The sequence below is a fragment of the Cyprinus carpio genome, chromosome A5 (assembly GCF_018340385.1).
Source record: "Cyprinus carpio isolate SPL01 chromosome A5, ASM1834038v1, whole genome shotgun sequence".
Classification (NCBI taxonomy): Eukaryota; Metazoa; Chordata; class Actinopteri; order Cypriniformes; family Cyprinidae; genus Cyprinus; species Cyprinus carpio.
The window spans coordinates 8,896,530-8,910,251 of record NC_056576.1 but is presented as its reverse complement, the minus strand read 5'-3'; the positions used below and the strand labels follow the sequence as shown (position 1 = coordinate 8,910,251).

Sequence of the window (13,722 nt, the reverse complement as noted above, 5' to 3'; positions counted from 1 at the left end):
CATCAGTGCATACACAGGCAACACAAAATAGTGCTGAAGTTTCAGGTCAGTTTAGGCTTTGTTTCCTCTCGTCTGTTATTGCTGTTACAGAGGGTTAAATAAGTACAAGAAAGACAAGACCAACCAGAATTCAGTATGCAAATATCAGAATGACATCACAGGTGCTGGTTAGATTTAAAATGCAGAAAATTCTAGTGATGTCAAAGGTCAATATTTAAAAAAAGAGGTTTATAAAAACCCAAAGCAGACATCAGGTTAAAGTTTGTTAAGAGGCTCTGGCTGAATTAATTCCAGAAGTGTAATAGTTTAGAGGTTTAAAACAAACTCTAAACAGAGCGTTTGATATGAATCCAGTCACTGTAATGAGGAGATGAAACATTTACTCACAACTGGGATTTATTTGTGTTGGGTCCTGAGTTAGCCATGCTCAGAATACCACGACCCGTGTGAGACAGATTGGGCCTGAACTCGTCCTTGAATGGCTTCCCCCAGTAAGACTCTCCTCCTAATACACACAACAACAGAGAGAGGAACAGGAGGGGGGATATGTGGATATTAAACACAATGGGGGGCATGTGTATGAGATTAAGAGTAACACATCATGACACTTGGCCAATAACAACCCTGCTGTATGCAGCATCACATCTGTAGTCTGGTATAATTACAGCAGAACAACAAAAGCAGTGATCCAGCACAACAATAAAACAGTATAACATTTACACAAACAGAAACGCATTCATTTAAATATAAAGTGTAGAAGATTTCTGAAGAATAATGTGACACTGAAGACTTGAGTAATGATGCCGAACTTTCAGCTTTGCATCATAAATGACATTTTAAAATATAATAAAATAAAAAAGTTATCAAAAACAATAATATTGGACAATATTGCTGTTTTCAATGTATTTTTGATCAAATAAATGCAGCCTTGGTAAGCTAAGAGTCTCCTTTCAAAAACATTAAAAAAAAAATTACAGACCACACTTAGTATGTTAGTGTATAATGCAGTAGTCTGACTATTTAATTCTTCCCAGATTTTACACTGAAATATTAAAGCAGTTAACTGAACTTGACCCAGATTGTCTTTTTGAATCACTTCAAATAATCTAAACAATAACTAACCCAGTACCTCACGCACAGGCACCATGCGTCGTCTTCTGTCACCATAAACAAACACCATATCCAAATCAGGTACACTAATTAACGCTTCATCATGCTCAATCAAAAGCTCTGCTGGATGCTGGACGTGTGTGTGTGTGTGCACAGAGAGACTGACATGAGACTGCGCTTGAATGCAAGATTAAGAACATTTTTCAACAACTCAGATGTTGTTCTGAGACACCTTCCCCCGACTGAATTCACACAGTCATGTGAGTTTGAAAATCTTTTGTACTTTTCCATGAGCAGTAGCATATAATTCTAGCTGTAGCGGAGCAGAGAGGAGTTAAACGTCCAGCAGCTGGTGTCGTTGTGGAGCGATGGCTTTACGGCACACCAATCTGCCTTTGAAAGCTTGCACACCCTCATAAACATTCCCCAGGTGACATTTCTGCATAATTTATGACCTTGATGACATTTTCTACCCCATGCCACTGACTTAATTAAAAAGGATGAGAAAAAAAATACAGAATACCAAGGCTGCCAAGATTTAAAAAACAATTGTAAGAAAAAGTGATTTGTTTTAAAAAAAAAATTTTTTAACAATTTTGAGCATTTATTAGACTACTTAATAGAAATAATAAAATCCAAAGTTAGATGGTTAAATCCAAGCATCTGTGGAGTGATGTGCATTATCACAGAAAATTCACATCATTGGAAAATTCACCAATGGATCCTCTGCAGTGAATGGGTGCCGTCGGAAAAACGATCCAGAAATGTTACGAAATCAGAAATATTCAGATCTATAAAAACAGTTCCTCCAGTGAAAAAGTCCATTGTGTTTTCACTTGCAAACTGTGCTTGATCTATGCATATTTCTCTCCTGATTTAGACGAGGTGAATCTTCACTGGAGAAAGCAATATTACGGACTTATTTTAGAAGGAACAAACAATTTAAAGTTAAAACGTCCTAATGAAGGATTTTGTTTTTTTTTTACAAACATGCAGCTTTTCACTTCACAAGATGATTAACTGATGGACTGGAGTGGCATGGCGTACTTTACTGTTTTTATCAGCTGTTTGAACTCTCATTCTGACGGCACCCATTCATTGCAGAGGATCCATTGGTGAGCAAGTGATGAAATGATACATTTCTAATTATTTGCAGACAGAAGTTAATAGCAATAATTATGCCACATTAATTTTAACATTAAATTTAACATTACTGTTACTTTAAAAAAAATGTATGCAATACACAATAAATCATCAATAAACCGTACATATAAAAAAACATCTCATGCAAAGGCTATCTAGTAATTCAAGCTTGAAGTACCACATTCATAGGTCTGCAGTTACTAATTACAAATTATCGCAGTTGGAAATATGCAATTATGTTTAATCTGACTAACCAGCAATTCATGTAAAAACCCAATCATAATAACAATTAAACACTTCTGCAAATAGATCAGAGTTGGTGGTTTTTGATTCCTCTTTTCTTTTATGCATGCAGACTATTATATACTCATTCATGTGTGGGTATATCTTAAAAATGTTTGTGCATATCAGCGTGAGTTGTGATTTTTTTTCTGCTGCACTAATAGCAAACCGCTGTGTAAGAAGCCTTCATTTAATTTTGTAGACGTATCCTGCAGAATCATAATCACTGCACATTCATTCACAGCCTAAAAGCGCACCATTATTACAGAAAAGCTGCGTCTCTTAAAAGGAACATTGTGTGATTTGTCACACTCATGACTTCTTGTTGCAGCATCCAAAACACATTTTGATAATTTGGTTAATATTATCTATTTTTCAACTAAATGGAGGAAAACAGGACTCCTGCACACATGATCAAAGCCTTCAAAATAATAATAATAAATAAGCCACGTTATTATGGTTGGTATAATGTCAACATTTAACGGTACATATCTTTTAACGGTTCATATTAATGGGATAGTTCACAGAAAAATGTCCTGGTTCCTCTGCAATTACAAAGTTTTTGCAAAATTCATACGAAACTTTTGTATGAAGAACAGACCGAAATTTAAGTTATTAATTGCGTCCAGGTGACACTCAGGTTTTGTGAACTGGATCCAGTGTCATTTTATTGTTTTTTATTATTTTGAATTAGATTTTATTTTTATACTTTTTGTTTTCATTTTAATTTGCAAGATGTAGTAATTTTGTTGTGTGATTTTGTATTTATTTATTTTTTACAATATGTCTATATAGTTTTATAATTTTTAGTTTATTCCATTTTAGTAATTTTTGTACTTCAACTTAAACTAAATGAAAATGAGAAATGTTGCTCTGGCAACTAGATTATAAAGGAAATTAAAGTTACTTTTATATTTCATTTTAATTTCAGTTAATTTCCTTTGTTTTTCAAGTAATGTTTTTTTTTATGGTTTGAATTTTTTGAATTACAGATTCATTGAGAAGATCTGACTAAAATGTTTAATTCCCAAATAACTAGGATGAATTTTAAGTGAATAGCTCGAGAATCTGTTCATCACATGACTGATATAATAATTTTTTTTTATTATTGTCATTTTGGAGCTTAACAGCCCCAGTCCATATTAACTTCAATAAATAAAAAAAAAACATTGCCATATTATTTTAAAAATTCTCCTTCTGTGTTCTACAGAAGAAAGTAAGTCATAGAGATATGAAATGACAAGAGTAAATGACAAAATGTTTTCATTTTTGTGTGAATTATTCTTCTAAAAAAGGCATTTGCATGTATTGTTATTGCCATTTTGACAGATAATCACATGCATATTCAAATGCATCACTGAGAATTGTGGACACTGCAAACTCTTCCCTAACATACGTGAAGAGCCATTTACACTCTGTGCCACTCGAGTGACTAAAAGCACACATTTGATACAAAATCTCACCCTTTTATTTGTATCTATTTAAGGTTAAATGCAATAGCAAACCTCGCCTCAATGTGCTTGGTAATATACACGAGAGAATGACTGCAAGATAGAAGCTGCTTCTGACCTTCAGGTCTAACACTAACCACTTTAAAATTCACTCTCTGTTCAAATCTTTCAGTCTACTTCCTTCTCCTCTTGCTTTCAGTCCTTCTTTTTACACAAAGGTCTCAGGTGAGGCTGGTGCATTTTTTATGGGACTGAATTTTAGATATATGGGAATAGAGTGCACTAACTCCTTACCCTTTCTGTTTCTCAGTTAGACTGCACCTTTTAACACTCATGAACACAGGAAAACATCCCTCGCAAATGTGCGTCAAAAAAGCCATTCAGCTGGATCTTCTGACGAAAACTGAGGTCATATTGTCTAGACAGTTTAGGAAAGTCTGAGAAAGATATATGTAGCTCATCTGTTGTGAAGTACCCCGCTGCAGATGGTACAACAAAACACATTTTTGATAATATGATAATAATATTACAACACTAAAGAACAAAAAATCTTTCACAAACAAAAGAAATCATTTGTTAGCAGCCAAATGCCACATTGCGACCATGGAAACATTTGGATTGATGTCGAATAAGAGAGGTACGTGAGCTCATATATTTGACATGCACCGGTAATTCAGTTTCACTTTCCCTGAGTGTCAATTACTTTGGAATTTTGGGAGAAAACATGAAGATAAGAGACAAGAGATGGACTCCGTCCTGCTTGTGTCCCACAGCCCTCTTTAAAGCTTAGAGTGGGATATATGAGAAAACATTCATTTTTGTGAGGAAAAATACTTAAACTTCACTTAAATACTAAAGTTCTATTACTTTTCATATTCAAGGACTTTTTATTGTTTTGATTTTAATGCACTTTTAAAGTCTAAATGACCTTAAAAGCAGAATTTGTACATTGTAAATATATTGCATATATGTATACATTGTGCAAATAATCATCACCGTCAGTCTGAGTTGTAACCATTAAATGATTGAGAACAAATGTAAAATGATTACCTGTCCCAGTCCCTGTAGGGTCTCCTCCTTGAATCTGAAAATAACAAATAACACATAATTATGCCACATATTTTCCAAGATAAAAAAAGAAGGCAATTCCATGGCTTTAAATGGCTAGACATCTATGGGAACTCCAACGTCATGGAAAATGACAAGCCTGACCAAAATTTTTAATTAAAATCTAAAAAACTAATATCTAAACTAGTTCACTGATGGATAAATTTAAAAAAAAATGTAATTTTATGAAAAATTTGTTTACCATGAAATTTCTAATAGAGCGGTGGAATATTGTGCCATCATAATATCCTTTCTTACACAGTTTTACAAAGTTTTCTCCAGCCTTGGGGACCTGCGAGGAATAAAACAAATATCAGTTTTAATGTCAAGGAATGTGATTTATAAAAAACTGTTTGTCATTATGATGACACTTGCATAGCAGCCCGCTAAACTGAAGAAGGTGTGAAGAAATTTTGATTCATTTACAAATATATATTTTTGTTGTGGTTGTGGGACACAGCAGACCATACAAATCACATAAACAAAGTGTTTCAGGACAAGCAATAATAACACTCTTTTGAAGATCTTACAACTCGCATAAGAAGAATGAATCAGAATCAGAATGAGCTTTATTGCCAGGTACGTTTACACACACAAGGAATTTGTTTTCATGACAGAAGCTTCCGCAGTGCAACAGAATGACAGCGACAGAACAAAAACACAGATAATAAAAAAAAATATATAAATAAAATAAAATAAAATGAAATAAAAAAAGAAATAAGTAACGAATAACAATATACAAATTGACAATTGTATGTGCAGATATATTACTATAGACAGTTTTGTATGTACAGGTATATTATTGTGCAGATTTGCAGTGTAGACTAAATATGTGTGTTAGATAAATAAGTGTATGAGTGTATAAATAGTGTTGTGTGTTCCACAGTTATTGTCAAGTGTTCTTGAGATGGATTGCCTGAGGGAAGAAACTGTTCCTGTGTCTGGTCGTTCTGGTGCTCAGAGCTCTGTAGCGTCGACCAGATGGCAACAGTTCAAATAGGAAGTGTGCTGGATGTGAGGGGTCCAGAGTGATTTTGCCAGCCCTTTTGCTCACTCTGGATGAGTACAGTTCTTGAATAGAAGGGAGGGTTGTACCAAAGTTTCGCTCAGCAGTCCGGACTACCCTCTGTAGTCTTCTGAGGTCAGATTTGGTAGCTGAGCTGAACCAGACCGTTACTGAAGTCCAGAGGACAGATTCAATGATGGCAGAGTAGAACTGTTTCAGCAGCTCCTGTGGCAGGTTGAACTTCCTCAGCTGGCGAAGAAAGTACAACCTCTGCTGGGCCTTTTTAACAATGGAGTCAATGTGAATGTCCCACTTCAGGTCCTGAGAGAGAAGAATCTACTAAATCTCCAGGAAGTATGAAAACTGTAAAGTTTAAAATAGTAAAAAAAAAAAGTCATAAAATAGTAAAAACAAATAAGAAATAACAAAAAATAAGAGGAAAAACTATTTAGGATCATTAGGATTTTTTTTCCCATCGTGACAAAAAAATGTCATTACGATTATGCAAGAAAAATAAAGATAAATTATTATTTTATTAATAAACATATAAAAGTATTTATACATCATGGAAGAATTTACTGCACTAAATAAAAAAAATGTCTGGACAGGATGATTATTATAGTACAGACAATGAGCTTAATTATTATGAAAATAATGCCACAATGCAAAAAATCTTAATGATATTGATATTGGAGGTGAAATACATTTCTTGATGAGATTCAACAAAAGGGAATTTAAGCCTGTCTCCAATTAAAGAACTGCAAAACATTCACATTAATGAAACTGCAGCTTGCATCTTTTAATCATTCATGAATATTACAGGAACTGTGTCCACTATAACTTCAGATCATGACTTAAAGTGGTCATATGATGTTGCTAAAAAGAACATTATTTTGTGTATTTGGTGTAATGAAATGTGTTTCAGGTTTGGTTTAAAGCGGTTTAAGGTTAAAAAAACACATCATTTTCCACATTCTGTACATTATTGTTTCTCCTCTATGCCCCGCCTTCTGAAACGCATCGATTTTTATAAAGCTCATCGCCCTGAAAAGCGAGGTGTGCTCTGATTGGCCAGCTATCCAGTGCGTTGTGATTAGCCAAATGTTTCAAGCATCTGACGGAAATGTTACGCCCCTCAACATATACAGTTATGGCATGTCCCGGTCAGAACACCGGCATGACAAAACAAAAACAATAAAAACCCATTACAAACGAGGCATTTGCTGCATCCAGTGGGGACATAATTACTGATTATAATGACATATACTGTCTTTTAACACGTTGCGTCGCATATCACGCTGCGTAAACATAAAACCATGTCTGCATTTGTGATCGGAGAAACGACAAACAACAAACAACAAGTGCTACTCTACACTGCTCAAAATTCACATTTGAATCATCAGTGCCAAATCCTTTACATATGTAAACCTACTTACATTCCATGAGTCAGAAGCGCCAGACTGTCCTCGCAAAGAGTGAGGAATGGCCAGCGGCTTGACTGAGCGGCAGCCAGCAGCTATAATGAGGAAAGGCCAGAGGATTCGACGAAGGAGCGGTTGAAGCAGCCACATGTGACGACCCCGGGCTGGACTCCGCTTTGTCCACGGTGAAAGCTGATCCTGCAACCCACAGTGTGAAGTTGATGTATTTCCTCAGCAACCAGCACGGATCTGCTCTAGGCATGATGAAGCAGATATCGTCCTCGTTTGGAAGGCCAAACAAAGTAGTTTCACTTTCACAATGAAACACACAGCTTCTCCATGAAATGGCACCAGCGGCAACAGCGAGAATAAAAGGTTACGCCTTCTTTCTTTCCGTGAACATTTGGGCGGTGTTTTGCAAATCTTCCCACATACTGACGTAGATATGTGGGGGCGTTTAAACGAGCCGTTTTAGGAGGGCGTGGACAATTCTTAACTTTTATAAAGAATATCTCTTTGGATTTGAGACTTTAGTATTTGCAACTTTACAGATCTTCTTTATGCACCAAGAACTTGTAACACTCCAAAGAGAAAGGAAAACTTGAAATCGCATCATATAATCCCTTTAATTATTTTACTTAACATATATACAAGCCCTTGTGTGCTACCAAAAGGACCGTCTGTGGGCTATAAAGGTCAAGAAACAATTAGGTTTGTTAGTAATACATCTGGCAGCTTTGAATGTATGAGTCTGCTAGGTCATTCAGGAAGTGAAAGGCTTGTTTATGTAAGATGTTAAAAACAAAAAAACAAAGCACTGAAAGTTAAAGCAGTTGCTTCCTCTCCCTCTCTGTTAATGTTTGTGTGTTAGTTTCTATGGCGATCAGACATCCCTCTCTTCAAAAAAAACCTCTGCGAGGCAATAAACTGATTTTGTGTTCAGGAAAGACTGCGTGCCTTTCTGGGAGATGCAGAAGCAAATTCCACATTAAACTTTTATAAGTCACCCCGAGAGGAGGTCAATCATGTCAGAACCTAAAAAAACATTCGGATTTCAATGTCACACACTCATGCATGAAAAGCACACAAAACACCTACAAAAATAATGTTGTCAAGTAAGATCTCAATCATCTGCTCTATCTAGACCTGACAGTGTTACATAACTGTCCACAATGACATTCCAATCTAGATGCCATCATGTGCTGCAAACTGTAAACCCGGGACAAGAGAACATTTGTTTCTAGACAAATCAAAAAAAAAAAAAAAAAGATTCATATTTTAGAAGACTAGTTAGTTTTTGCATTTACCTCATTTTCAAAATAATTAAGCGATTCCCCCCCAAAAATATAGTATTTTTTTTTTAAAAATGTATTAACAATTATACATATTTTTATTATTACATTGAATAAATAAATACATTAAAACATTATTTAAATTGTAAAGTGCTTATAAAGGCTGGGTACTGTCTGTTTCATTTTAAAGTCATTGTAATTACTGTATTTCTAACTATATTACCGTAAATTTTTTTGCTTAATTGTTATGAAAAGCAAAACACACTAAATAGGCTTCATTTTATTTTGGCAAAAAAAAATTCTACAGTGAGATATGAACATGATCTTGACATTTTTCTTGGCCTTTCATAAGATTTACCTTTACAGTACGAAAAAAAAGCTATTACTACTTTGTAAACACTGTACCACAAATAGATTAATCACAAATGCAGGCAAACCACAGGAGGGAGGGAGTGGAGGATAGGATAGGAAGAAAAAAGGCAGAGGGTAATTTCCTTATCAATGTGACCTCTCCTCTTTATCCTGATCTGACAAACACACAGCCAATGAAAAGACACAAAAATAGCACCTAGTTACTAGGACTATGAAGAGCATGAAATACTGTTTCTGTCCATAAGCAGTGTTTACCTTCCCAAGTCACACTGACACAAACACACACGCTACTGCATTTTATAGCTGTCTCTGCAAACCTGAAATATGACAAGTACTTCAGTTTTCACAATATGTTCCCTAAGCTTTAATTCTAAAATTAGAGGAATTTTCTAACCAAATTAAGTCTTTTATCCTGTGGCCTTGTAAAGGCCGTTTGCTGCTTTTGTGCACTGCATCAATTAAAGACTGAGCCAAATTGTTCATGAAAGTGATAAAATAAGGCGAAAACACAATAAATGTGACTAAAGCATATGGAATCTTATGTATGTAATTAAAAAGTCAGTCAAGACAAAGCTCACCAATTTCCCTGCACTGTGTTAAAGTGAAACACTAAATGACAGATATAAAGGGATTGATGTGCTGCTTTGACCCAGGAGTGAGAGCCTGGCACACCCTCTCACTTAATTAAAAACAGGGACCCTGCATCTGCTCAGCTGAGAAGAGAGAACTATGGGTAAGTTTTAGCGCCAGCGCAGGGCCAGAACGAACACAATTTTTCCGAGGAAGTGTTTTATGGCAGGGATGATTTTACATGCTCAGTGGGATACAGAGCACATCAAGAAAAGAGAAGAGGGAAAACGCATTAGAATCTGACATTAACAGCAAAAACTAACAGGCAACTATAACAGAACAGAGTAGAGTAAGAAAAACAAGGCAACGTAAAAACAAGAAATAAAGAAAACAGAGTCAGTCAATCGATGTAGGTCAGCAGTTGCAGTGTGTCAGTGAGACTGAGCACTCTGAATGCATGAATTATACATTATGTACAAACAAGACGGCCTTTAGACCACTACTCACACACACACACACACACACACACAGAGAGAAAGGACATTAAACAAACACCTCTACCACATCTCTGCTCACTCCAGAAATATGAGCAGGTCTGTGTTTTTATAAACTAGCGTGAATTGGAATTGAATTGTATATATGCCGTATGTGAATTCACTGCATTGACCAACAGAAAGCTGCTTTGTTTGAAAGTGACCTCTGTGTGAGATACTGTACTGTACAATACTGACAATGAACAATGGACATTTTTTTGCAGAATTGCTGCTAATTTGATCATACCATTAAGCCACAATTAAACATGTATTTACAAAATGTAACTATACAAAATATCAAGCAATTACGACACTTTTCAAACAAACAAGTTTGTTAGATTTTAAAATATGAAATAAACAAATTACCATTCAAAAGTAAGAGTCAATGTTAATAGTTTTTAATGTTAAAGCGTCTTCTGCTTACCGAGGCTGCATTTATTTGATCAAAATATAGTAAAAACAGTAATATTGTGAAATACCTTTTTTCAAATTTGACAAACTTTGTGAAACATGTTTACTGTTGATATATTATTAATCTGCTTGAACACCTGTGTGAACTTGATTCAAACTGATTTCATATATCCAAAAACATGACCTTAAGGCCAGCTGATTAAAAATATCTGAAAAAGTGGCACGTAAATGTGAAGTTACTTTTGAGAAAAGCTCTAGCAAGAACTGTCTGCAGATGCCACTTACTTTAATGTTTTGTATCTAATGAAATGAAATAATGACTTTAGTGTCCAAAAGTGGACCACAGTCAGATCTGGACTTGATCTGACACTGTGACAGCAAACAAGGTGCCAATCAGAGCCAGAAAAATCCCATTTAGATCATGAGCCCACTTGATGACAAGAAATGTTACACAGAACAGAATAGAATAACTTTAACAACTGAGGTTTGTGCTAGTGTTTACGTTACCTTATCACAGTGCAACTCCACATTCAGGTCTCCTTTGTTTGTGTGCAGGCGGACATAGCCTTTCTTCTTAACATACTGGTAACGAACGGCATCGTCGGAAATAGCATCTGAAATCACAAAATAAATATTTTCATTCTTTACATTTATGAATGACTCTGCTGTGGACAGTATTGACACCATTTTTGTATCATAACAGCCTTATACTAGTCTGAAAGAGAATGAACAGATATGCAAGACCGATTTGACAGCTGCCAGATGGTTTCCTGAGGTATACTGAAGCCAGATTCACTCCAAATTAGAATAAAATACAAACCAGCTCTAATACTTGCCAGGAGTTTCAGGTACTGCAATGATGCAATGTTATGAAATGCATGCAACTTCTTCCCAGCATAAACAAAAAGGGAAATGGTGTCATTTGTTGTGTGCATCAGCAGTCATGGTGACATTTACATTTGCACATTTGGCAGATGCATTAACCCAAAGCAACTAAGTGCATTCAAGATATGTAGGCAGTAAAGGAATGGTTTACTCAAAAATGCTAATTTGCTTAAAATGTACTCACCTTAAAATGTCTTAAAGGGATACTCCACCCCAAAATGAAAATGTAGTAATTAATTGCTTACCCTCATGTCATTCCAAACCCGTAAAAGCTCTGTTCCTCTTCGGAACACAATTTAAGATAAAAAAATAAAAATAAAGACTTTATTTAAACAATTCCTTTGTCAGCAGTCTCCTCTGTGTCTCTCCATATCACTGTATGCTGTGTATGCTCTTCTGTTTCATCCGTGCCACAAGGATGCATTGTTTTCTTTCAAATCAAAGCTAAATACATGTAGAAACAGCGCATTCTTGTGGCGTGGATGATACAGAAGAGCAAACGCAGCATATGGTGATATGGAGAGACACAGAGGAGACTGCTGACAAAGGAATTGTTGAATAAAGTCGTTATTTTTGCTTTCTTTCCTTACAAAAAGTGTTCCCGTCGCTTCATATAACATCAAGATTGCAGGTCTGATGGCAGATGGAGTATTCTGACGACGACTTTCATACCTTTTATGGGTCTTGACACTGTTATTTACTTGGCAGTCTATGGGACAGTCACAGGCCTCCTGGTTGTCATCCAAAATATCTTAAATTGTGTTCCAAAGATGAACAAAGCTTTTACGGGTTTGGAACGACATGGGGGTAAGTGATTAATGACAAATTTTTCAATTTGGGGTGAAGTATCCCTAATGATTGATTTGCTTTCTTACAAACATGCAGCTTTTGACTTCACAAGATGGAGTGGATTATGTAGATTACTGTGATGTTTTAATCAGCTGTTTGGACTCTCATTCTGAGGGCACCCATTTACAGGATGCATTGGTGAGCTAAATTTCTCCAAATCTACATCTTGGATGCTGGGTAAATATTCAGCAAATTTTCATTTTTGGGTGAACTGTTCCTTCAATTAAGCTAGTCAGAATCGGCAGTGTGCTCAAATATGAGAGTAACTTGGAGAAGGGACAATGAGAGAACTAATGTTAAGTTTGTGACTGATTAATACCAACCTTGCCCCATGGACCGTCTGATGCATATTTCACACAAAAGAGGCAAGAACTGGCTGAAACTATCAGCTGACTGATTTGTTTGGTCTGAGTAAGCAGGGAAGTATTTCATTTATAACTCCATTACCTGCTTCATTGGTGGTGGCTGGAGCCATAGCTGTAGATGTGAAGGAGGCAGACACTCTTCCAGTGGAATAGTGAGCCTGGAGGAAGAGAGACGGACACGGTTTACAGATAAGACAAAATAAGCTCTAACACCCACATCTAAAATAACTAAATTATCTTCACATGCATGCCATCACTCAAACACTTCCTAATGTGTCTATCACACTTAATAATAGTGTTTGATCACCCATTCATTATGAAGATGGACAGAGAGGTGGATGGGTTTTATTGATTCCTGTGGGACAATTCAGATATGTTTGGATGTGTCTGTGTTCCAAGCCGACTAGCTGATCTTAAACGAATAGTGAACGAAACAGGCTTTTCTTTACCATTTTATTATTAATTTCAATATTCAATTGAATTAATCTAAAGTAATAAACTACATAACCATTCAAAGGTTCTGGGCTGGTAAGACTATTTTATGTTTCTTTTTCTTTTATGCTTGTATTTGAATTTGAATATATTATTATATATTATGAATACGCAAGTCAAATTAAGGTATTTCTTTCTGTAACATAAATAATACACAATGAGTTATGCATTTTTGTGAACTTCAAATTTGAATTTAAATCTATCACTATAAAAAATGGCTATTAAATTATTTATTTTGCTTAAATGTTGGGCTTGGGACATAGTTATCTTTGGGATATTATAGTTATCTTAGTATGGTGTGGAAATAGCAAAGCTAATTCAGTAGGAGAGTGGGCCTGGATGCCCGTCTATTTCAGCGTCACAATGCCAATCCAGCACAGCTAGGGCTGAAATAGACTGGCATTCATGCTAAAAGTCGAGCCAATTTCATTCA

The 13,722-nt window shown here is 35.6% G+C and overlaps 1 protein-coding gene across 1 annotated transcript in view; it reads right to left on the bottom strand.

Annotated features, from left to right (window-relative positions):
- The window catches only part of ppil2 (peptidylprolyl isomerase (cyclophilin)-like 2), a 34,208-nt gene that overhangs the window by 4,628 nt on the left and 15,858 nt on the right, over positions 1–13,722 (bottom strand). The window contains exons 11-15 of the mRNA XM_042753040.1: positions 12,880–12,955; positions 11,206–11,312; positions 5,296–5,385; positions 5,037–5,070; positions 388–505 (exon numbers count right to left, since the gene is read on the bottom strand). Of these exons, the coding sequence (XP_042608974.1) occupies positions 388–505; positions 5,037–5,070; positions 5,296–5,385; positions 11,206–11,312; positions 12,880–12,955 (425 nt within the window). The remainder of the gene's footprint in view (positions 1–387; positions 506–5,036; positions 5,071–5,295; positions 5,386–11,205; positions 11,313–12,879; positions 12,956–13,722) is intronic.